The following is a 27,171-nucleotide window of genomic DNA, read 5'->3' as shown; positions in this document are numbered from 1 at the left end:
ACATCAACATATCTTAACCACCACATGTCTCCTCCAGTCCATTTGTTAATACATGTATTTGTATAATATGCATTATCTTTCAGATCCTTTGTTCCAAGTTGAAGGGCCACCAGGTGAATATATGCCTGATCATTTAAGTTTATTCATGTTTACATTTCGACATTTGTGGCATGTCTTCTGTACACATGTGTGATATGAATGTGTAGCGTCCAATGAAAATATACAGTTTTGATATGAATATAGTTTCCATATAGTTGGAAATATTTCAGCAGATTTGGATGCATTAGCACCAATGGTGCTAACGTAGTAAAATTAGGTTTCAAATTTGTCATTAGGGGCAAGTTGGCAAGAGCAATCAGATTAAAAAGTGACAGGTGGGTGATCATAAAATGCTAAACACTTGTAGGATGGAAACATTAAATAGAATTGTTAGAACATTGGTCACATGTTTGAATATTATGTTCACTACTCTGGGGACATCTACACTACGAAACAGGAAAGTCATGACAAGATCACAAGACATGGAGGATAAGCTACCAAAGACATAAATTGTGAGATGGGCATAGCTGTTATATTGGCTGCATCTCTCTATTAATGATAAATGTTTTGTATCACATGAATTGTGCAACCACTTTACACAAAATATTATGTTTACTAGCTCCTGCTCCAAAACCAGTGTCAACAAGTGCAAAGAAACTTCCTTCAGGTAATTATGTAAGTAGTATAGACGATGGGGATTCGGTGACACCCCATCCTGGACCAGTTCCAGCTCTTGAAAATGCTTCCATACGGGGCTTAAGTTTTACCAATTATTTGATGATGAACCAATGATAGTCATGTATGGCATCAATGTTGATCAAGATGCCACCCTATATTGAGGTAACAATTTTTTCTTCATCTCCTACCAGTTCTCTGGCTTGGGCATGGGATATTTGGCATGCTTGTTGTCTTCCCTGTTCTATGAACTTGTTTTTTTTCATCTTTACTAATGAAACTGGTCTTACGAGTTTGATTTATTCTCTTGTTTCATTGTGTTGTATTCGGTGAGTTCTGACAGCACTAAATGAAACTCAGATATTTTACAATCAGCTAGTGTTTTTGTTATATGATCTTCAATGCTATTTAACTTTGCTTCAGTTAGTACACCAATCCTATCATGTTTTAAAGCTTTCATTGCATCTTGCGAGAAATAAATTAAAGAGCTATTTCTGTCAGTCCAGAGACTCCTGCTGCTACTTCCATGCCGATATGGCTTGGTGGATGTCCGGAAAATATATATGTGATGTTTTTTTATAACTTGTATGTTTTGGTCTATCCTCAGTTTACTGTAATGAAAAATCAGCCAGGAAATTATCATACACCTTCTAATCAGAATCGGTTGTGAGCTATTTAAACGTCTGCTAATTACAATATGCACATCAACATATCTTAACCACCACATGTCTCCTCCAGTCCGTTTGTTAATACATGTATTTGTATAATATGCATTATCTTTCAGATCCTTTGTTCCAAGTTGAAGGGCCACCAGGTGAATATATGCCTGATCATTTAAGTTTATTCATGTTTACATTTCGACATTTGTGGCATGTCTTCTGTACACATGTGTGATATGAATGTGTAGCGTCCAATGAAAGTATACAGTTTTGATATGAATATAGTTTCCAAAAAGTTGGAAATATTTCAGCAGATTTGGATGCATTAGCACCAATGGTGCTAACGTAGTAAAATTAGGTTTAAAATTTGTCATTAGGGGCAAGTTGGCAAGAGCAATCAGATTAAAAAGTGACAGGTGGGTGATCATAAAATGCTAAACACTTGTAGGATGGAAACATTAAATAGAATTGTTAGAACATTGGTCACATGTTTGAATATTATGTTCACTACTCTGGGGACATCTACACTACGAAACAGGAAAGTCATGACAAGATCACAAGACATGGAGGATAAGCTACCAAAGACATAAATTGTGAGATGGGCATAGCTGTTATATTGGCTGCATCTCTCTATTAATGATAAATGTTTTGTGTAACATGAATTGTGCAACCACTTTACACAAAATATTATGTTTACTAGCTCCTGCTCCAAAACCAGTGTCAACAAGTGCAAAGAAACTTCCTTCAGGTAATTATGTAAGTAGTATAGACGATGGGGATTCGGTGACACCCCATCCTGGACCAGTTCCAGCTCTTGAAAATGCTTCCATACGGGGCTTAAGTTTTACCAATTATTTGATGATGATCCAATGATCGTCATGTATGGCATCAATGTTGATCAAGATGCCACCCTATATTGAGGTAACAATTTTTTCTTCATCTCCTACCACTTCTCTGGCTTGGGCATGGGATATTTGGCATGCTTGTTGTCTTCCCTGTTCTATGAACTTGTTTTTTTTCATCTTTACTAATGAAACTGGTCTTACGAGTTTGATTTATTCTCTTGTTTCATTGTGTTGTATTTGGTGAGTTCTGACAGCACTAAATGAAACTCAGATATTTTACAATCAGCTAGTGTTTTTGAGATATGATCTTCAATGCTATTTAACTTTGTTTCAGTTAGTACACCAATCCTATCATGTTTTAAAGCTTTCATTGCATCTTGCGAGAAATAAATTAAAGAGCTATTTCTGTCAGTCCAGAGACTCCTGCTGCTACTTCCATGCCGATATGACTTGGTGGATGTCCGGAAAATATATATGTGATGTTTTTTTATAACTTGTATGTTTTGGTCTATCCTCAGTTTACTGTAATGAAAAATCAGCCAGGAAATTATCATACACCTTCTAATCAGAATCGGTTGTGAGCTATTTAAACGTCTGCTAATTACAATATGCACATCAACATATCTTAACCACCACATGTCTCCTCCAGTCCATTTGTTAATACATGTATTTGTATAATATGCATTATCTTTCAGATCCTTTGTTCCAAGTTGAAGGGCCACCAGGTGAATATATGCCTGCTCATTTAAGTTTATTCATGTTTACATTTCGACATTTGTGGCATGTCTTCTGTACACATGTGTGATATGAATGTGTAGCGTCCAATGAAAATATACAGTTTTGATATGAATATAGTTTCCATATAGTTGGAAATATTTCAGCAGATTTGGATGCATTAGCACCAATGGTGCTAACGTAGTAAAATTAGGTTTCAAATTTGTCATTAGGGGCAAGTTGGCAAGAGCAATCAGATTAAAAAGTGACAGGTGGGTGATCATAAAATGCTAAACACTTGTAGGATGGAAACATTAATAGAATTGTTAGAACATTGGTCACATGTTTGAATATTATGTTCACTACTCTGGGGACATCTACACTACAAAACAGGAAAGTCATGACAAGATCACAAGACATGGAGGATAAGCTACCAAAGACATAAATTGTGAGATGGGCATAGCTGTTATATTGGCTGCATCTCTCTATTAATGATAAATGTTTTGTGTAACATGAATTGTGCAACCACTTTACACAAAATATTATGTTTACTAGCTCCTGCTCCAAAACCAGTGTCAACAAGTGCAAAGAAACTTCCTTCAGGTAATTATGTAAGTAGTATAGACGATGGGGATTCGGTGACACCCCATCCTGGACCAGTTCCAGCTCTTGAAAATGCTTCCATACGGGGCTTAAATTTTACCAATTATTTGATGATGATCCAATGATCGTCATGTATGGCATCAATGTTGATCAAGATGCCACCCTATATTGAGGTAACAATTTTTTCTTCATCTCCTACCAGTTCTCTGGCTTGGGCATGGGATACTTGGCATGCTTGTTGTCTTCCCTGTTCTATGAACTTGTTTTTTTCATCTTTACTAATGAAACTGGTCTTACGAGTTTGATTTATTCTCTTGTTTCATTGTGTTGTATTTGGTGAGTTCTGACAGCACTAAATGAAACTCAGATATCTTACAATCAGCTAGTGTTTTTGTTAAATGATCTTCAATGCTATTTAACTTTGCTTCAGTTAGTACACCAATCCTATCATGTTTTAAAGTTTTCATTGCATCTTGTGAGAAATAAATTAAAGAGCTATTTCTGTCAGTCCAGAGACTCCTGCTGCTACTTCCATGCCGGTTCGTATGGGGCAGCGATTATAGTTTATAATAAACCAACAGCATCTGCACCAAGCTCCATGCTAGTCCTTGATCAAGTGCAGTATATAACTCCATACAGACAGACAGACAGACAGACAGACAGACAGACAGACAGACAGACAGACAGACAGACAGACATTCTTCAAGAGTTCACTGGCAATGTCTTCAGACTATAACTCAACTTTATTAGATGTATATTGTTGGGCATAAATATCTTAGCAAGTGAAATGCTCCTAGCTACATTCGCAAACCCCAGCAAAGGTTATAAATGTATCTATTCCTAGTTCTATAAAATTGCACAATGTTGACGTTCATGTTTTTTCAACCATTTAAGTGAGAGTCCTGGTAATACTCTGAGGAAATATTATGGAGCATCCTAAAAACAAGAAATCAATCAAAACTGTAAAGCCTTGAGGTATTACCTTCAAGTTCATTAATGCATCATCGAATTCAGTAACCAAATTTAAGCTAATATCTTTGAATGCTTGTTCACTTATTAAAATACGGTCTGGTTTCTCCGGTAGTGGCGCAATGAACACCTTTCGTTTTGATGGAATATAAGCCCCGAGCATAATCCGAATATTGATTATATTAGCCCAAATGATGAACCTTACCCATTGTCATCACATATGGTAGTTAATGATGATTTTCAGTCGCCAGTCGATTTTTGTTTTGATCAAATCAATGTATTATCATCAGTGCAGGTAAGATTTTACTAGGTGTTTTTACGGAGTGCGCTAATCTCAACATACTCAAAATCTACTAGATTAAATGCTGCAACAGTTTCTACTATAGGTATAACTTCTCTATGCTTGTATACGTCATCTTGTAAGTGTAAAGCATACAACTTGACATCTATACCACGTTTGTCAAATCCTTCTGCGTTTCCCAAACAGTTGAATAGACTGTCCAGTTTTTATTCCCGGGAGTGTAACATACATATTTAATACATAAAGACACCAAATTATAACTTCAATGTGACAAGCATTTATAAAAGAAGTGCCAAGTTTAAGACTGGAATGGTTTACCCTGAAAGTAGTTTAGACACAACTGACCTCACACACCTCTTGTGCCCAGTTTCATGACAATTCCCCCATATCTTTAGAAATTAAAGGTCCAAACAAACATTAAAACGATACATGTTTGGTTCTCCAGGCAAATGCAGTTCTGGCAAAACCAGCTCAACTTTGCTATATTGTGTGCTACATCAGGCTGTGGTATATCTCTTCATGATCATCCTGACAGACTCAGTGTCTTTCATGCATGCTACCATATTAGATATATCCTTGCAAAAATAAATGCATCATTACCACATGATTAAATCATGGAGTACATAAAATAGTCCATACTATTGCGGGCATATGAACGTATTTGCAATACATTTATGATTTCTACAAATATATATACAAATATATATTTCTACATTTGAAATAAATCGGAAGGTTTTACTCGGCCTTGCTTTGAAAGACATTATGACTCAATCTGAAATTTTGTATGGGCTCTTGTGGGAGCTCTGTTGCAAACACGTGCAAAGTATATTGGTGCAGTTACAGCGTTTGTTGCACAAAAGCAGTTTGCTGCGAATGTAGAGGATGTTGCTTCATCACCTGTCGATCAATCTTTGGCCAATCAAGCGATACCAAGATGTAATATAGTATGCTGGTTCTAAAGTAGACTATGGTGTATGTTTTTGGAATACATATGGGTCTATATATGTCACCGAGTAACATGAAACTTAAGATTGGTCTAGTGATAGGTTATAATACTAAAATTATGATTGCCACTGATAAACAAATACTAGGTTATAATTCAAATTCAAATCTTAACACTGCAATAATAACACAACCAAGCACAGGCGAAACAGGAATAGTCAAGCCACGGTCATATAAAAATGTGATTAACTTTACGAGAAACAAAACTCCACATATTGCAACTCAAAATCAACAACATACCGATGAAGAAACAGCATTTATAGTAGGTGGAGTCACTGCGGGTTTACTCATGATTTTAGCGGCTACATGATACAGTCCTGCAATTGCTACAATAACTGCTCACTGAGCCAAGCTGCAGTCTAAGCTAATAAATACAAGAGCCAGAAAGTGCTGATGCAACAAGCTTTCCTAGAGCTTCTCCCAGTGATTTTAAATGCTTTTTTATCCAGTCTTTTACTCGTGAGGTCGTGTTGGTGTACCACCACCTGTACCACCACCAACTAAAGCTAAAACCAAAGTTGATACAACATATAGAGGATATTTCATGTGACACATGAAATATCCTTTTTATTATATACTTTTGGTGTAGTTGTCTGCAGGAAGATTAAGTTATTTCATTAAAAATGTAAAACCTCAAAGCGTAAATTCTCCCTACATAACACACGTGGACGGTTTTCCACCCCCTGTAAGTACGACTAAAAATGTAGTTCCGTCTTTGCTAAATCTTAAAAAATATAAACAAAAGTAACCAAAAATATTTGATGTCACTAAAATTCTTCAGTATACATTTGGATATGATTACATACAAAATCAACTTCATCAAAAAACAAATTTCAAATCAATGAGACGGTTGTTCGAAGCGAAAGAATACACGCAATATACAAGTAACAAAATGGCGCTGTGCAAAACGTAAAGTATCGACTGACAAATCAGAAGTGAAATTCACAGTTTAATACAAATCATTTTCAACAAAATAACAAACGGTAAGAATCGGTATTAACTACATAAATGACCATCTGTCATTATATGACTTGTCAACGTTGAACTGACGTAAATCAACAGTTTGTGTACGAGCTGTCTCGTGTAGGCCAACATAGTTCCGTCAATGTGTTATGTTCACTGCAGTGAAATATCAGGTGTTATGTTCACTGCAGTGAAATATCAAGTGTTATGTTCACTGCAATGAAAATATCACTTTTCTCAACTTCAGAAAACTCAGTCTTTCACACTGAAGTATATAAATCCCAATGCAGTTAAAATACTTGTACAAGTTATCCCCTGTTCTCTGAACAATATTTTAATTCTTTCTGCCAGTGAGCTATTATTGAGAACTTGATCAATAGTTTCTCGATTTCGACAGATTTGCGACCAAAGTGCTTATTTTGTAGTGGAAGCTGCTTCTAAGTGGTCTGATCTTTCGTCTTTTGCAATCTTTCTGCAACATGACATCTCCTGAATTCATCTTGTGTAAGTTTTGTTCTCCCATTAGCTGTATGCTTGTTGATCTCTTCCAGCTGAGCTATTATAATTGATGAGTGAATCTAGCATTGCTTGCATTGCCTTGTCTAGGCCTAGTAATTCTCTAATACTTCAATCCAAGTTCCATTTGCACTGTTTGAAAACCTTGGTGGATTTGGCAGAAAGTTTTGCTTGTAAGCTGTAATGGTCTACAAGTCATTGCGAATGAGGTTGAAACCGCCACAACGAGAAGATATATTAGACAATGCTAGGGGTTTCTGAGTATGAGAATTAATAGATCAATATATGGAGAGCCATGCAGTCGAAGTATTCCTTTTCTATCTAATTTAAACTTGGAATAAAAAAAGGCAAAAAAAGTAACATATTTTTTACCTTCTTTTAAGGCATCGTAATAATCTTTTACAGCTGATTGTTATTGTTCCTCAATAATATTTATTCCTTGCTGAAAGCTGGTTTCATCAATCTCTCCTTCTTCAGCTGAAGCTGTAGTATCTGTTTGATTATCTAGAATAATATCATATATAATAATATTTTATATTAAACGTAAGAGAACATTAATTTAATGTAACCATATCTTTACAATATTGGCACAAGTTAAATCCACAACGTAAACTGTGCGAAGCATAAGGAGTCAAAGCAATTCACCAGTCTGCAATTATAATTAATAATCCTAGTACCATTAATCAGAATCAGACACTTCAGGTAATCAGGTCAATACAGAGGAGCCGCTCATAATGAGTCTACCTTAAAACTTAAAATGCATCCCCAAACAATACCAATCCCCATTGTATTTCATAATCTTAGAGGATCTGAGACTGATGGTGGCTTAACATATATTCCTAATAATATGGAAATATATATATCATTCTCTTCGACTAAAACTATACATTATACAAACACGAATTGAAAAGAGAGAACAAAACAAAGTAATGGACTTAGGTTCATAGATAGCGTACAGTTTGTGTTATCTTATCTGGACAGTTTAGCTAATGCAAACAATTCCGATGACTTTGCTATAACAAATTGATATACTGATAATTTAACCCAATACTTGTTGCTGAGAAAGGGTATATATCAATACGAAATATGGATGATTAGTCGAGATGTGATGAAACTAAATTACCGCCAATTGAACCATTCTATAGTAACTTAACAGAATCAAACATAACTGATGCTGATAATTAACATGCTCTTAATGTGTGGGATAAACTAGGATGTTAGAATTTTGGTGATTATCAAGATCTACTCTTGAAAACCGATATACTGTTACTCACTGATGTATTTGTGATATTTAGAAAGGCCTGTTTAAATCAATATGGCTTGGATGCAGCATGGTACTATCCCAGTCCAAGACTCTCGTGGGATACATTGTTGAGAAAGACCGGTTTAGAACTACACTAGCTACTTGTTGATTATGATATGCTCTTGTTTATTTTTTTTAGTTTGATCAAAGCCCTTGGATGGAACCCTATTTAAGGCTGAACACAGATTTAAGAAATGTAGCTACTTATGGTTTTGAAAAAAAGAACCAAAAAAGAAGTTGGTCAGATCTCATGAGGAATAAGACTTAGGAAACTAACAGCTAGTCAAGATTTTAACTGAAGTAAGATATTTGATAATGATTTAGTGACGTTATATATGAGGGGAAGCATTTTAAAATTGAACTGTATATGTTGGTATGAGTATTCCTGACTTGTCAAAACACTTAATGTATGACTTTTGTTTCAATGAACTTAAGAGGCAATATGGTGATAGATGTGAGGTGTTATATACCGATTCTTTGTTAATGTAAATGTAAACCTATGATGTGTATAAAGATATGGCAGAAACAAATAGATATGTATGATATAAGTAATTACCCAAAAGATAATCCATCGCACAGTAGAGTAAATAAAACGGTATTAGGTAAGATGAAGGATGAATGCGTCTGATAATGAGGAGATAAGAAAAGCTAAAGGCGTTACGAAGTATGTGGTAAAACAGTATGTCAAACACGAACAGTATAAAGAAGCATTATTCAGTGGTAGAACATTCAATCATTAGATGAATACTTTAAGAAGTGACAATCACAGGATATATGGATTAAGAATAAATAAGATATCATTATCCCCCTATGATACAAAAAGGTGGATTATGCATATAGCTACTTAGGAAGGTAATACTGTATTGCTGGGAACCATAAGCAACTCTTCGTGTACTAATCCTCTTCAAACCCATCTCTAAATATAAAGAGGCTCATCTTCTTTCATAACCAATCAACTAATGTTATATATTTTAAAAGACCAAACGGGATCAGATGCAAGGTGTTGGCCTCCTTCGAGTTCACTTGGCTGCTATATATATATCTTATATTACACTTACCCTATCCGGATGTTTTAATAATTGGTAAAGCCTAAGACCTCCATGAAAGTAATTTTAGGAGCTGGTCCAGGGTGGGGTGTCACCGTACTCCCATCGTCTATACTACTATTTAAATCAACTGACCTTGTTCCTCTATTGACTCCAAGTATTCCCCAGTTACCTGGAACTTGCAAAAAAGAGGAAACTAAATGTTTGATAACCAAACGGAAATAATAATATTTGAATGATACTATTAAGATATATAAGAGTAAAAGAGTTTGTATTTTGTTTCATTATGTTGTTTTATATAACATAAAAGATCCAAGTCTTTTTTAACATTTGACATAACATTGTTTACAAAACTCACAAGAAAGATTTATCCTAAACATATTTTTGTTTTAAGAAAACTAAAAAGAAAATATCGCTTCATGTATTATTGTACATTGTACTGTAACAATGATGAGAACATTCTTTCAAAACTTGCTACATCTTAATTTTGAGATATTTTATCATGCAAGCACCAGCTTCACGAGTTCCAAGTGATGTGATCACCCCACCTTGTAATTATTATCAGTTAGTTTATATGGATGCTAAATGTTCATTACAACTTCTGCATTACATTAATTTTGTAATGATTTCAATATGTGGAAATGTCACGTAACATGAAAATCAACAGAACATGTTGGCAGTAAATTGTGAGCGTAAAACCAAGAAAGACGACGGCTTATCCCATCTTTGACATAATGTTGTTTTGATGCGGTGATAACCAGGCTTCCAATGCAATCATTTATTGATTTTACTGTTTTATTGTTTCCTTTCTTCTTATTTCAAGGTATATATGGTCAACAATTTATCTTGGATAATACCTGAAAATATTGTCTATATTGGATTATACATTTCCTGTGAAATATATTAGACGAGGGGTCACTGGAATGAGTGAGTCGGGCTGAAACAGGCACATTAAGCACTGTTTGTGTTGTCGTTAGTAATTACTCGTCGAGTGCTCGGGCATTCGCTCTCAAATCCCAATATCGCAAAATATTCACAAACAATTTACTTTGCATATATTCAAAAAAGTTATGCTCTCCGAAAACGTAACTGACATGGAAAACTGGTCCTTTTATCGAGCAAAGAAAACACTTTTTAGATAAAAACTGCAAGCAGGTTGTTGGTCAGATAGCGAATCACCATGTTTGTTTAACTGTGACTTGTGTTGAAAGTGTTTCTGTAACTACTATAATTTTACAACAGCTCACACTTTTTGTAGATACTTAAGATCTGTTCGTCAATAATAGTGGTGTTTGGGGCTGAATAAGACCCTTTTTCCAGCTGGTTGAACAATCCTTAAAAGTAATAGACAAAAGTTGTTCATAATCGAATTACCCAATAAACAGAAAATGCAATTTGTGAAATTATCCTCTGACACTTCGAAGAATTGACACTGTTATTGGTTTTGTGGTTGGGCAAACACTTTTTTCAGCATCATTGCACAGATGATAGAATCTTAAGGTAAAGGAAACTAAATAGATTAACCAAAATTGTAATGTTAGATTGCACATGTAATATTTCTGTTAACACGCTTCTGTATTTTCCATGTTATTTTGTGTTTGATTCCGACCATGTACTTTCAGTTGCAGATTTGCCGATTGTGCCTCAGCCCATATGTATTGTAACTGGAGAAATAGCGAAGGAGCATGTTAGTATACCTCCTACAAATTCATAATGAACGTGTGTTTATTTGTGTATATTGGCTGTGCTGCTAAGAACATGTCCAATGATGCGATTACAGTAGGAACCATTCATTTGCTATTATAATGACCACAAACTTCACATAAATAAAAGCGACAAATTCCATAATCACAGCAAATCTCCATTTACGATTCCGACGATATCATAAAGATGTGTTTACAAATTATTGTCAATGAGTGACAATATCCTACCCCATTGGTGGTACTCATCACAAATACAGGCAAAGGTAAGTCAGTTGTTCACCTGAACAAACACATGGTACAAATCAAAATGGGGATGTCACTGATGCGACACATTTGGAATGTAGAAACATTTAGACATATGTATTAATTTCCATGCAATAATACATACGGCGACATAACGCTATCTTTAAAACTTTTTGAAACAAATCTTTCAAGTCATCTGTGTTCCTTCAACTGGTCAACGGACGTTGCCTAACAAAGGCACAAATATACCTTTGTGACACACGATGACAAATCATTACAAACATCCCGTTACATCTCTGATACCTATACATTGGCTGTTTATGTTAGCACTACCGCCATACGTAAAGGTTATATATATGTTATCTTGTCTCTGATAGGCTGACGTCCTGGTGAACACAACCGGGACTGATGTTAGCTTAAAGCATGGACGTTGTACTTGATGCATATCCTACAACCGTTGTTTCAGGCTGACGTCCTGGTGAACACAACCGGGACTGATGTCAACCTCCTGGCTGGAACCGTCTCCTACACCTTCCTGGAGGCAGGAGGGAAGGGGCTGCAGGAGGAGCTGACCAGAGCATGTCCTTCTGGTCTGAAAGTCGGCGGCGTAGCTGAGACCACAGGGGGGAAACTACAGTGCCAGAAGGTGTTCCACGTTGTGTTGAGGCAGTGGATGAATAACAATGATGCAGCTGAATTGGTATCATTATGTTCATAATATTCTTATATATGTGTGACATCCTGACATCCAGATCTAAAGTCGAAATGATGAACCTTTTTTTTTACAAAAGATGTTTATAAATATGGCATGATTACTACCACAGATCTAAAAAGGCATTTAAGAATTTATGTGTTCAGTTTTATAGACAGGCATACTAGCTACTTAAAAAGAAAGAACAAATATCCATGAGCAACAAATTTGGTAGTATTGTGAGCCAACAGGATGTGAATATTTGTTTGTTTATGTTTAACGCCACACTCAGCAATATTCCAGCTGTATGATGACAGCAAGTCTGGACCACACAATCCAGTGATTGACATCATGAGCATCGATCTACGCATTTGGGTTCGACATGCATCAACCAAGTCAGCGAGCTTGATCAGCCGATCCCATCAGTCGCCTCTTACGACAAGTATAGTCGCCTTTTACGGAAAGCATGGGTTGCTGAAGACCTATTCTACCCCAGAGCATCATTACCTTCACCTAAAGCTTCACGACAATATACACTGAACACCAAAAGAAACGCGAATCAAGAAGGTATAGGAAACATGATGTATTTTGTTTCAGCTGGTATAAACATAATAATGATGGATACAACACAATTCATTAGCAGTAAGAAAGAGTCAGTTCTCAGGACATCAGACATCTTCTGTATCCATCAACACAACACCACGTGACCATACTGAAGTACACCTCAATACCTGGTATGGCCCCCATTTGCATTTACAAGTGCGACACACCGTCTGTGCATTGAGTAAATACGACGGTTGTTAGTGTTCATGGGGATGTGACGCCACACCTGCAGGATGGTAACCTCGAGCTGTGCAGCTGTCCTTGGCCTCGGACGCGCCATGTTCAAACGTCTCTGCACTTCATCCAACAAGTGTTCAATAGGGTTGAGATCAGGACTAAGAGCCGACCAGGGCATGGTGTTGATATTGTGCTGTTGCAAGAAGCCTTGAGTAATCCTGGCGGCGTGGGGACGAGCGTTATCCTGTTAAAATTGGAAGTTGCCATGTCTTGCGAAAAACGGTACAACCTGGGGCCTCAACACCTGATCGATGTAACGCTGAGCAGTGACACCATTGCCCCTACCAGCTCCAACGTTCTGAAATATTACAAGGTCTGTTCTCTGATTGAACCCTATTCCACCCCAAACCATGACACTAGAACCACCCCACGAGTTCCGTTCAAGGAAACACTGGTCATGATAGAACTCACCGCGACGTCGCCATACTGTAACACGTCCATCGGCACGATCAACACAATACCGACTTTCATCAAAGAACAGAACTCTTCTCCACTGCTGATGACGCCATTTCAAGCGTGCTTTGGCCCACTATAGTCTCAGGAGACGGTGACGTTGACGTTGAGTGAGAACAGGACTTTGTGATGGTCGCCTACACTGAAGCCCTCTATCACGAAGTCGCCGTCTTACTGTGTTGGAACTTACAGCCCTCCCGTGGTTTCCAACAACGTGACTAGCAGTTTCACTGGCCGACAGGAAACGTCCTTGCAGATGTGACCTGTGAATGTGACGGTCCTGACGTTGTGTTATCACACGTGGTCTGCTGGGACGATGCCTGTCTCTGGTGCTGTTGGTTGTCTGGAATCTTTCCTGCAGACGGTAGATGGTGGAAGCGTGGACGTTAAAGGTGTTTGCAACTCTCTGAACACTCTCACCAGCTTGAAGTTGCCCAATAGCTCTCTCTCGATCGATCTGTGACAGTCGTGGCATTGTCACTGACGTTGATGAGTGAATGATTCACAGTGACACTTTCGTGGCTTTTAAAGACAACATCTTCACGGACAGTTTTTGCGACATAAGCAGCACGTGCATTTTGTGCGTATCCATCCCACGCTGACTTCCACGTCGGTGCGTTTGAGCGCTGCGGGTTAAGTGTTCACTGCCCTTAAATCTGGTTAGGGTCATTTTGAAACAATTAAAGCCCATTACAATGGAACCATAGCAGCCAACCGTTTTCACAACCATTTTCCCATATTAAATAGGAACTTGAAGATTTCGCGTTTCTTTTGGTGTTCAGCATAAAATTATCACTGATATACCATTGTCCGTTCTCTAGACCCTGCTGGAGGTAGTCTACAATTGTCTACAAAAGGCTTCCAAGGAGGGTTTTACATCCATTGCCTTTCCTGCACTTGGATCAGGGTTTCACAGATTCCCCGGAAATCGGTCTGCTGACATTATCATCACTGCCGTTGAAGCATTTTTGCAGACTAATTCTACTCTTAGAACAGTTAAGCTTGTGGTACATCCATCAAATGAGCTTATGAGAAAGGTGAGCTAATAAGTTGAAAATATTGGTGTACTGTGCCCAGAAAATGCTTGATTTCCTCAAAGATAACATCTATGTAAAATAGGAAATTTAGACATTCCCTTGGATACCAACCGTGCTCCCATTCTTGCTGATCTGTTTCTTCATGCACGTGAATCGACATTTCTGCTCAGATTGGCTATATCAGAACAAGGAAATCTTGCAAAGTTGAACTTAAGCTTCAGGTATATCGATAATCTGATATCGTTCAGTTACAGTCAAATAGACATTTCCCTTCCGCTGAGCATGCTCTTTCTACGAAGACTTGTATTTTGACTTGTTCTTGTAAGTTTCTATGTTTTTTTCAGGTGAACAATTGACTTGCCTTTCCATGTGTTTGGGACGGGTGCCACTTTTGGGCGGGATATGCTCGACTTTTCGCGAATTCCTGGCATCATCACTATTTAATTGTGATTCATAAACTGCAGTAACTTAAACATAATTTTTGTATCTGAGTAGTATTGTTACGTGTTGAAACTGAAACGTGAAGCTTAACCCAGAAATCTGTACGTACAGAATGAAATTATGAAATCATTAAATAACCACACATGGGCAATGAACAATCAACACATTATATTGAAATACACAGGATTATTGAAATACTGACAAATGTCCAATACTTGTCACAGTTGAAAATTTTGATTGAGGCACGTGCTCCGTTCTTGAATGCTTGAAACAGGTATCCCTTCCGCACTGGGCAAGATGAAAAGTCGCAAATCAAATCGTAGAAGCAAGGCCTCGAATCGCCCTCGTATCGCTCTTAAATAGGTGCTACCAACCAGTCTTCTGGGCGGTCGGTTAGCCTAGAGGTTAAAGCGTTCGCTCGTCACGCCGAAGACCCAGGTTCGATTCCCCACATGGGTACAATGTGTGAAGCCCGTTTCTGGTGTCCCCCGCCGTGATATTGCGGGAATATTGCTAAAATCGGCGAAAAACCATACTCACTCACTTTGTGAAGATTGAGAATCAGGTAGTCCATCGACAACTGTAACTAGCAGTTTTTCAATGTTGACTTTCTCGTAAACTCAGTCGTAATCAATGGGACTAGCCGCCATGGTTTTTGTTGATATCACCAACTCCCAATGAGGCTGGTTGAAACTCGCATTGTGATTGGTCCGTTAAACTGAGTAGCGTAGCAAATCAAATTGGCTAATGGAAATCAGGGGCAGGCAATTTGAGGTCGCCGGAACCGCAGGAATGAAGCCAGGGGTTCTTGTAGGTTTACGGAAGGCGAGGATATGCTGTGGGAGTGTCACCATAAGCAAAGAGAACACTTGGAACTTTATGAGCGCCTCAATAAATTTGCTGCCACTTACAATCAACACTACTGCAACATAACATTATGAAGTGGCATTTCGCATGTATTATTTCCTTTTTAGAGTAAACGAAAGTATACACCCATGTTTGAAGGTGGCTAAAGATGAAAAAAAAAAAAAATGGTTATTCAATGGTGATGTATTTGATACGGGTTTTAAAGTTGTGTTTTGGACAATAATTTTGCGACTGTTTTCAGCATATTAACGTTTTTAAAACGTTTGTAGTTTGTTGATCAAATAAAATATTCTTTTGTCGGGCAGTATATTTTGACCTTTTCTTAGAAATCTATATCGCTAACGAAGAAAGTTATGGATCGTTCCCTTTTTAATACCTTCAAGATAAATGTAAAGCGACAAAAACATTTCCAATCATAAGAAATTTCTGCCAACAGAAGACTTTTGTCGCTGTGTATTTATGTATCACTTTCAATTAGTTGGCGAACAGGTAAAAACTTATCGCCCACCGGGGGCACCCACCACAAGCAAATGCAAAGGCTGCAAGGTGTTCAGCTGCAAATACACGAGAACATATAGTCAGAATAGGGAGTTGTATCGAACATCCTTTTTGTGACTGTTCCTAATTCTCATGTGCTCATCCCATCAAAAACTCGAGTGTCATTGTGTTGTTTGTTTACACTTTTTAACTTGTTTTTCAACTTATTCAGATAATGTGTGAAAAAGGTCCATCACATCTATTTCACGTATCATCTGAAACGATTAAGGTTTTTGCCACATGAATATATTTTAGGAATTTGAAGCAAGGCGACAGGGACTTTCGGCAACATTTGACAACACAAAACTTAGGGAGGTAGTTTTCAATAGCCAAGCAGCACACGATAAAAGTAAGTCTCAGTCTGATTCATATCAATAAGTTTCTTTGTTTTCTAAGATAGACTCCTTTTAATGGGTAGTAAAAACATTGAGGGTTTTGTTTCGAGTTTGTTGGATGTATGGTTTACGTATGTACAGTTAATGTCAGCATACACAATGAACGCAATAGATTACAGTATTTGTTATAGCTATCGTTATTAGATGGGGCGGTCGGGTAACCTAGAGGTTAAAGCGTGCGCTCGTCACGCCGCACAACCGGGTTCGATTGCCGAGATGGGTACAATGTGTGAAGCCCATTTCTGGTGTCCTCCGCCGTGATATTGATGGAATCACTGCAAAAAAAATCCATATATACAAGCTTGTATATCCTTTGGAAAGATGATATTTCCAAAGGATATACAAGATTGGAAAGATGATATATACAAAATATACAAGTTTGTATATATGACATATACAAAATATACAAATTTGTATATATGGTGTATCCAAATTTGTTTTGTTTGTATATATTGGTAAAGGGAGATAATTATTATGCATTTGTGTATAATTATGATATATGTGCAAATTGAAGTGTTTTAAGTTGAGCACTGTGTTTCTTTGTATATGTTGGTAAAGGAGGATAATTGCTATGTATTGCTCTATAAATGTTTTGTATGTGCAAAATAGTATCAGCAAGTTACAAAAAACTGATTTAGTGGTGGGTAACATTACTGGAGGGTTTAATTAGTACTCCACACTGTTAGCGGGAGTACATACTGTCCTTGCAATGATATTGACGGGTGGGCGGTTGAGGCGTCTGGTACTTTTCCTGGCGCGGTGCTTGGTATGTGAGTAGACTTTATGGTCAAATGCACAGAGGGGATTAGCTGTCGGGGGCGATTGCTTTGGCGGTAACTTCTGTATTGAAAGTGTTTGAGCTTGGATTTGTTTTACGGGGAGGCCGCGATGTGTTTTGTAACATGCTCTCGTGCACATATGCCAACAGAGTGGATTGCACAGAGGATGAAAAATATTTTATCACTACTTGAAAGTGTTGAATTTGGTTTGTTCTGAGCTGTCGGTTTCATTGTAGATATACATTGTTATAATGTGAAATCTCGGCGGAAACGCGGAAAATCGCGTTTTGTAAAACGGTAGTCCTTGGGGAAAATTGTATTATGAGCAACCGGATGCGTAAATAACGTGTGTAATATATTCCCGTATTATATTTTATAATACTTGATCTTTAAATATTGTTATCAATGCGAGAACGAAGATTACCTTGAAAAAACACAACAGCATGCATATGTTCTAGCAAAAGGAAACTTGATATATATTCATTTGGCTTAATTTCTACTTTGGAAAACTTAGTTGGCGCTCTAAAAGCTTGACGCTGTATAATTTGGCACGCGCATGGTTGGGTGCAAACCATATGTACATCAATAATAATAGTAAAAATAATAATAATAATAATAATAATACATCATGATGGCAGTTTCAATGTAAAGATTAAGTATTTTTAAAGATATGGAAAATAAATCTTGATAACTGCTTTAATCTTTGATCTTTGGGAAAATAATAATGGAATTGGTTGAGTGAGTAACGTATTCTACTTTAAAAGTGACAGGAACGTGATTTACATAATTAAAATATAGAATAATATACAAATTATAAGAGAGGGTTTGTGATTTATTTTGGGATGAAGTCAGTATTTAACTTGCGCTTTCCGACATTATGCGTATTTCGCATACGGTTAAAAAAAAAATGCAATTCATTTATTTATAAAAAGTACGAATGCATCAATCCTACATCACAGGACCATGTACATAATTTGTTGAATGTTATTTCGTGAATACACAAATTGCATAACACATTCCCTGAGGACAAACCCAAATTGCCCGTCCCTTTGTGACAGGTGTTAATTAGAGAATGTATTGCCACCATATTATGTCCCGGCACTTTTATGACATGTAATGAACCTAGTCAATCCCTGGGTCTGTAACAACAACATGGGTCTAATAAAATCAAAGTAACATAAATGTTACGTCATTCGAATTAAAAAAGAGACTGAAAAAATGTAACATGAATATAATTGCCCTTTTGAGGGTAATATAATTTTGGGAAAATATACGTTTTCTTGTATTTATGGACGACTTCACACAAGCTGAAAAATTAAACATATGTTTATATAGCTATATTTACATACATGGCATTAACATGTAATAATAATATTGATCATGTTTGTTAATTTGTACATTTCGTTGTTATTGGTATCCTGAGTATGTTGTAATAATGCATGTGTTCTGATCTTATTTGACGTAGATTACATGAACTAGTAGAGTGACTTTCTTTCATCAGCATGGAAGGATTACCCACACATATACCCTTAATCCTTTGTCAAACAGAAAGAAGTCATATAGATATCATATCTAACTGGTACTAAAAGTTCACTATCAATCTCCTCTGATAACAAACTTACATTTAATATCCCCAAGCTACAATGCCAAGCATGCTCATGGAGTAATTATGAGAAACCCGAATGATATCCTGTCTACGTGGTCACACCCGGTGATTGTTAAGACATTCAGACAATATGGCAGTCTGTATTCATTTCTTATATCCCAAAAGTCCCCACCAAGCTTCCTTTTATTAACATTGGGATGAGGGGAGATATACATATTGTATTAAATAATACATCAAAACAGAACAAAAAAGATAGGTCAACAGTGCGGTTGATGGAAAGGGGTTTCCTAAGAAAAGTTATTTAACTCTTTAATACTTAATACGTGTCTCAAAGTATGTATTAAGTCTTACTACTAGTTATTATATATGTGCAAATCCACCCGAACGTCGGATGTACATGGCCGATTTCAAAATAGCTAAATTAGGCACTGTTCAAATTGTTTCCAATAAACCACTGATTAGAAACTCACTTAACCTTTAGAATAGAATCGTTTCTAAATATATTGTAGTTGGGGCATGTGTAAAAATTAATGCAGTGTACCATTGTGACAGCCACAAGAGCATGCATGATGTGTTATCTGAGATGTGTTTTTTAAGCCGATGGAAGTTTAAAGTGACAAAATCTGGTATCATGGCTTAACTGAATATAACATTGTCTAAGTTTAATAATCCTCTTTTTCCGGTGACTATTCCAATTATTAATGGTATCAGGTAGGAATGACTTGCATTCAGTTCTACAACGTATAGCCTGTGAATTGGTTAGATTTCTTTATATGTAATCACTAACAGCAAAGATGTTTTCCATCTTGTAAAAAGGTGTAATGGCTACGTTGGTCTCACTCTACATTTTCACGTGGCTTGAACCTCTTATTGGCCCACAAATAGTCCGTAATCAGTGAGTGGGCGAGGTAAAAATTAACGTCTCATCGGCATTATTTCAGCGTCCGTAATGAATTAATGTGTAGACATTCTATGATTAATTCTTTTTCTTTGGTACAATTATCCAAAACATGGGAGCAAAATATTGGCAATATATATATGCTTGTTCATGACTTATGTAAAAGGGGTTATTTATCTGAGTGATTGAGTATGGTTCACGGCGGTGGACACCAGAAAGGTATTTAAGACAATTAATCATAGGGCTTACCTCGTTAACTCGCCAATATCATAATCTGACTGAAATATTAATACCAAAGTCCTTTCATTTTAAGATTAGGTTTTGCACTTGGGCACACTTTGACGTGATATTGAACAGTTTTCTTTTTCCCTGGATTAAGTTTTACTTGCATTCAATCATTTGGTAATTTTCTCCAAATTGGCATTAATATTTTATGCAGTAGTATTTGGAACTGTCCATTTTGGGAATAGGGTTGACCCCACCGCAAGCACAGTAAACAGAAATTCCAAGGTGAATAATATGTACTATAGTTTGTTGGCTCGACATGCAAGACTCCATAATTTTAGCTATAAATTCATAGTAATATTAAATTATTTTTTTTATAAAGAATTCATTGATGTATTTGACATGAGACGTAGCGACACTCATGTATTTTATAATAATGTACAATTTCAATGCCTTAAATCTGTTGCATTAAACAAATTCTTTGATTTGATGTTGTCATATTGTGACTCAATTTGTGTCTAGTCTTCCAAATGTTCTATTGCGAATACATATAGTGTCAGCGCTCATGATCGCCATATCTATGAATGGATGAAAATATCATCATTAATAAACTTACCTGAGCTCAATATGTGTTCTGAAGACAAATCGCTGTAAAGCATCTTGCACGGCTTCGTTCACGTTCACCCTCAAATGTACGAAAGGAAAATCTGCAACTGTGCGTGTTCAATGTTCGTTTGCATTTTTGTGACAGGCGGTCGTTATTTTCATTAAGATTCCACAAATTCATAAATCACAACTGATGTAGCTGCCTTGGTTAACTGGAGTCAGGATATAACTAATTACAAACTCTGTTCTAATTATGCTAATCGAGGAAGTGCATTATACTGGATGACAAACTTAGTAATCCTTTAACACTAATCCTTGTTTACAATGAACGCATGTCAAATGACTAAATAAACATCCTTTTTTATTTTCTTAAGTAGAAGTATCACAATTGGCGGTGAACACAACTGTTTGTAGAATGATAGTTTCAGAAAGGAATACAAATACAAATATACAGAAAGGGGTTTAAAATGGTTTCTTTCTTTGCATCCACGCATTGTTGTTGTGGATGCGGTTATTTGCTGTCGGAATTGTTTTGGCAATTCAATTAGTTAATTACATGTCACATGACAACTGCATGTCACGGGGGCCTGGACATAAACACTTGAACACTTAGATTTTGACGTTGTCATCTTGATCATCAGAACCATCAAAGGCGGCAAAATACAGTAAGCAACTTTTCTCCCACTTTTCAATTCAGATGTAGACAAGTACAACACGTTTAGTAATGATTTAAAAAATTGTACGAGTTTCTTAGTGTCAATAATTAGTAGAACAGACGTAAACCAGACATACGAATGGACACGTTATAGACAACAATCCTATATATTTTAGTAACAATGATTAGTTGGAGTGACCAGTATATATTTGCAAAAAATAGATTTATAAAAGTTCAGCTTATTAATACAATACACCCATCAAATAGGGCTGCATGTGTCAGGGACCCAATCTAGATAGCGCCAACATCTAGAACCGCTGCGCCGGAAGTAGGTAACGTTTCTAGCTCTTACGTCGAGTAAAACCAGAAATGATTCGCGTGATACATATATGATGTACATATATGTGAACAGCCTCTCGTTATTAATGCCCTTTAATTGTAGTCATCTTACTATTTGATCGTTTGTGCCACACAAAGCTATAAGTTCCGTAATAAAAATACGGAAAAATGAACAGATTAATCTCATGGACATATATTCAAAAATGGTAGCATAACGAATGAAGTAATGTTTTAATTTCCGTTCCCATAATACTGTTTAGATGAAACACCATTAGCAACTTGAATGGGAATAAACAGTGGTAGCTGTCACTAGCCAAAGGATACTAGACTATACAAAAACAGTTTTAGCATCTCACACCGTCCCGACAGGCGCCAACCTCTCAAATATTGCACAACATATATTGATGGCGTAGTAATATATTAATATTACATTGTTTCTTGAATACTGTGCGAAGAATATTTTGTACGATGGAAAGATTCAAAACAAGTATCATTATCTTCTTTGCGAGGAATTTAGAAGTTGGAGTATTGAGAGAGGATAAGATCTGTGGATGAACAACATCACTTGCTTGATAATGGTGTTACAACATACACCTAAGCGTCGCTCCTAACTGTAATAAAGACGTTGTTCATCAATATATCTTATCTCTACTCAGTTTTCATTATCGCTAAAATGTAAATATATCTAGATTTATAGACGGGATAATGCATAGATAATATTCCAACAGTCAGATTAACCAGATTAAACAGATTCCTCTACGCTGGGCAAACACTGGTCTATGTAGAATCATATCGTTATCTGGGACTACGGGTTGACGAGCATCTAGATATGTGAAACTGTGAAAGAGTTGTACAATTCTGCCAGCCATGCTTTGTCTTATTCTGTTGGGTGTATGTCTTATGATGTTTTTTATGAAACTGTATGAAAGTCTTGTTGAGCCGGTAATGATCTATGGCTCTGGTATATGAGGATAAAACATTAATCTAATCCACAATAGAGCCCGTAATTATTTCTTGGTGTTAGTAACGGTACCTCCAGTATAGCCACTAATGGAGACATGGGTCTCTTCTCCCCGTTTGTTACATTACATGCTAATGTTTTTAGACTACCCCAAGATTAATAACAGTACTTGTAACGCTTTGATGAAGAAAATGGTTACTATGTAAAAGTTCATGGAGTACTAAAGTTGTTAAAATTGCCTGTAATCTTAATATTTATGATGTTATGAATATTATGACTGCTCCAATGTCCCGAAAGAAGAAAATTGCCCATATTAAAAACGTTCTCGTAAACAAAGATGAACTGAGCTGGAGAACAGAGCTTTGGAACGATAAACATAACGTTAAGGGCAATACATTAAGAACTTTCATGATCGTAACGTTGTTGCTCCTTATGTTTTAAATACAGGGACCACCGTCGCTTTTTAGCTAGTTTTAGATCTGGATCGAAACAGGACGATTTACAACCCCCCAAACCTTTTAGAAAATAGAATTTGCCCGCACTGTTTTAAAATTGTTCATTAAAGTTTGTCGAAAATGAATTTCACTTTATTAAATGTTATGTCCTTTATGATCTTAGAAGTATTTTACTTAGATAATGGTCATCTCTTTTGAAACACGTGACGCATTCATAAAATAACTTCCTCTGTAAGGTTCACACCCAATTGTCAGACATCCCATTTGGCAGGTGACCGAATCATCAGACAGACCAGTCAAGTGTGACCAGTGTATTCGCCTGGTCTAAACTACTAATTACTGTGCTGCTCTCGACTGTGGGCAGAGTAAGCTATTCACCACTCGTTAAGTGATACAGATTAACCAGATTCCTCTACGCTGGGCAAACACTGGTCTATGTAGAACCATATCGTTATCTGGGACTACGGGTTGACGAGAATCTAGATATGTGAAACTGTGAAAGAGTTGTACAATTCTGCCAGCCATGCTTTGTCTTATTCTGTTGGGTGTATGTCTTATGATGTTTTTTATGAAACTGTATGAAAGTCTTGTTGAGCCGGTAATGTTCTATGGCTCTGGTATATGAGGATAAAACGTTAATCTAATCCACAATAGAGCCGGTAAATTATTTCTTGGTGTTAGTAACGGTACCTCCAGTATAGCCACTAATGGAGACATGGGTCTCTCCTCCCCGTTTGTTACATTACATGCTAATGTTTTTAGACTACCCCAAGATTAATAACAGTACTTGTAACGCTTTGATGAAGAAAATGGTTACTATGTAAAAGTTCATGGAGTACTAAAGTTGTTAAAATTGCCTGTAATCTTAATATTTATGATGTTATGAATATTATGACTGCTCCAATGTCCCGAAAGAAGAAAATTGCCCATATTAAAAACGTTCTCGTAAACAAAGATGAACTGAGCTGGAGAACAGAGCTTTGGAACGATAAACATCAATGTTTAAAACTACTTTCAACTACTTGTTGCTGGCGTACGCATTTTATATTGATCAAACTGTTATTAAGATCTGTAAAACATAACCAAATACAAATTATTTCATAACATCATATAGTTGTCATAATGAAAATAGTATTAAAGCATTATTGTCACATGCAATAATTATACTGTTCGGTATCATTAGTAAACTTTGCAACCACATATTATGTGAAACATTCTATAAGAGGTGATGAAATTGAATGAAGCAGTGGTAAAATCTAACCATATATACAAAATTGTATATTTTGGAAATACCAACTATACAAAATTGTATATTTTGGAAATATCAAATATACAAAATTGTATATTTTGTATATATGGGTATTTTTTCTTGTGAATATTGCTAAAAGCGGTGTAAAACCATGCTCACTCACTCCTTATTAGATGTTCCCTCTTTTTGAGAAGTCGCCGCGAATAGCTGCAAGATTGCTTATGTGGCTTTTAGCAATAATCACTCAGTCACTCCCTCACTTTTAGAGAAGATGAATTTAAAGTCAAACTTTTAATAACTCTAACAGGAAAATGGTATATATTACGATGTTGGGAAAGAGAAGGATGGACTAATCCAAAAACGTTATTTCTGTTACGAAGTCACACTGAACTATGTGGAAAAGTACGGAATATGTTGTAAGTGGTAAAACATTTTATACAGGAACAACTCTTCAAATAGGAGGAAGCACGTGTGATCTTGGTTTTGAATCCTAGATTCGCTCTGATTGTTTCTTCGTCTGTCAGCACCACCTCGCGTGGGTTTTACCAAAGTATTAAACGTCTAAGGCTTCCATTCACTCTCCTCCCACATCAAGCTGGCACGCAATGACACTTAGTTTATTCAAAGCGACGTTGAACCTTACTCTCTCACCAACTCCCAAATAAGAAACATGACTTATAAAATCGATAGTTGGTCTTGAGTGATGTCTGCAAGATTACAGCTAATTTCAATTGCCTGCAGGACTGACTGTCTTGGTTATTGCAGGACTACTTGCTGAGTCACAGGTAAGTAAGAATTTACTATATAAACTATGTTTTGTCTCACAGTAAGCAGTAAAGAACTACATGAAGTTATGAAAGTACATAAATGATTGAACATGTTTGTCATTAATATCACAGAAGGTCACTGGAAATAGTGAGGTCAGTGATATACATACTTCAATTTCTAGGCTGATGCCCTGGTCAACACAACCCAGGCTGACCTGAATCTGTCCGTTGGTGCCGTGTCTGGATCTCTTCTTGAAGCTGGAGGTCAGGTTCTTCAAGACGAGTGCAGACAGCAGTACCCATCGGGTGTAAAGGCAAGGACACTGGTACAGACACAAGGTGGGAAGCTCGCATGCAAGAAAGTATTCCATGTCGTTCTAGAAGAGTGGGCACAGAAGAACAAGAAAACGCTGACGGTAATCCCCTTGCCCCATAAACAACACTCACATACATATTCCTTAGGTGTGGCCTCCCAGGTGTAATTCTACCTGCTTAAATGTTGTGGTGTTACGAGGTGAATTAAAAACCCTAATAATTTTAAGATAACAATATGTCGTAATTTACTAATGAAACGGTGACAAGATTGTGTGAACTTTTAATTAGAAACAACGGATTCACATCTGCCAAATACAGATCAAATACTATTTGTTTAAAAGCTAGACATTAATTATACACAAACGTGAAAAGCAATATTCCTATTACACTAGAGTGGTTACCAATTCAAGAGGTTCATTTCAAGTTGGCAAACGTAAGAGAGACTATCATAGTTGAGTTGCTACAGCTCTTTTGTCTCTGTGTTCCTCTTCTAGCCAATCTGTTTCTCTTTGTATACAAGACGAATTCTTATATATTTTTGTTAATCCAAAGAATTGACACTTTGTCAAAGAAATAACCCCTGTTTCAGATGTATTGATGACTATGTATAATTAATTACCCTCACCGCATCTATTAACCAGAGTAAACGTCTAGAACCTGCATCACTTGAGGCTTTCCTCCCACATTAAGCTGACAGGCAGTGGCGTTACACACAACTCACTCACTCACTATAAACCAGAGATGGAAATCAGAGAAACAATATTCAGTGATATTCAGATATTCAGAAAACAGAAAAAGCAAAATGCACGTGCAAGTTATGGCATTCGTAACTCGTGGTAGTGGCTATAAAAAGGAAAGCATAAGCCAATAATTTGTCATTCAAAGTTTGAAAATGCCGAGACTCGGAACATCATAATAGGACGTTTTCAAAGAGGGGAATCGCAGTCTTCTGTTGCACGCCACTTCAACGTCCACCACAGCACCATTTGCCGCCTTTGTGACCGATACATACGGTACATTTCCACTTCTGACCGTCCGAGAACCGGCCGACTAGGAGTTACCACCCCTGCACAGGATCGCTACATTCGACTGTTCCACCTACGTCATTGCAATGCTACGGAGACTGCAGGACGCATCCCTGATTTGAGCAGGATATGGCACCAGACTGTCAGGAACCATCTCCGCGAGGCTGGAATCCGACCCAGAAGACAAGTTATCGTCCGCGTTTTGCAACACATCTATCCACATCGACGCTTGCACTGGTGCCATACCTTACAACTTTGGAATTTGAGAAACTGGAAATTGCTAAATCATATTCTTCAACCTCACCTACTTCCAATCATTAACTGCAAGAGGGAGCAGTTTCAACAAGACAACGCTCCACCGCATACAGCTCGTGTCACGGTAGACTACCTTCATAATGCCAATATGAAACCCTTGCCCTGGCCGTCGAGATCTCCAGATCTCAAACCAA

At 36.9% G+C, this 27,171-nt stretch overlaps 1 protein-coding gene across 1 annotated transcript in view; it reads left to right on the top strand.

Moving 5' to 3' along the window:
- The window catches only part of LOC124117236 (protein mono-ADP-ribosyltransferase PARP15-like), a 67,562-nt gene that overhangs the window by 29,178 nt on the left and 11,213 nt on the right, over positions 1-27,171 (top strand). Inside the window, exons 15-26 of the mRNA XM_048383392.1 lie at positions 84-113; positions 659-706; positions 1,499-1,528; positions 2,074-2,121; positions 2,914-2,943; positions 3,488-3,535; positions 11,258-11,322; positions 12,048-12,281; positions 14,387-14,602; positions 16,703-16,796; positions 25,357-25,400; positions 25,565-25,798. Of these exons, the coding sequence (XP_048239349.1) occupies positions 12,255-12,281; positions 14,387-14,602; positions 16,703-16,796; positions 25,357-25,400; positions 25,565-25,798 (615 nt within the window). The 5' untranslated portion in view covers positions 84-113; positions 659-706; positions 1,499-1,528; ... (3 more) ...; positions 11,258-11,322; positions 12,048-12,254. The remainder of the gene's footprint in view (positions 1-83; positions 114-658; positions 707-1,498; positions 1,529-2,073; positions 2,122-2,913; positions 2,944-3,487; positions 3,536-11,257; positions 11,323-12,047; positions 12,282-14,386; positions 14,603-16,702; positions 16,797-25,356; positions 25,401-25,564; positions 25,799-27,171) is intronic.

The sequence above is a fragment of the Haliotis rufescens genome, unplaced genomic scaffold (assembly GCF_023055435.1).
Source record: "Haliotis rufescens isolate VD_foot unplaced genomic scaffold, xgHalRufe1.0.p SCAF_48, whole genome shotgun sequence".
Taxonomy (NCBI): domain Eukaryota; kingdom Metazoa; phylum Mollusca; class Gastropoda; order Lepetellida; family Haliotidae; genus Haliotis; species Haliotis rufescens.
The sequence above is the reverse complement of the archived record's forward strand: the minus strand, read 5'-3'. Positions and strand labels throughout refer to the sequence as shown.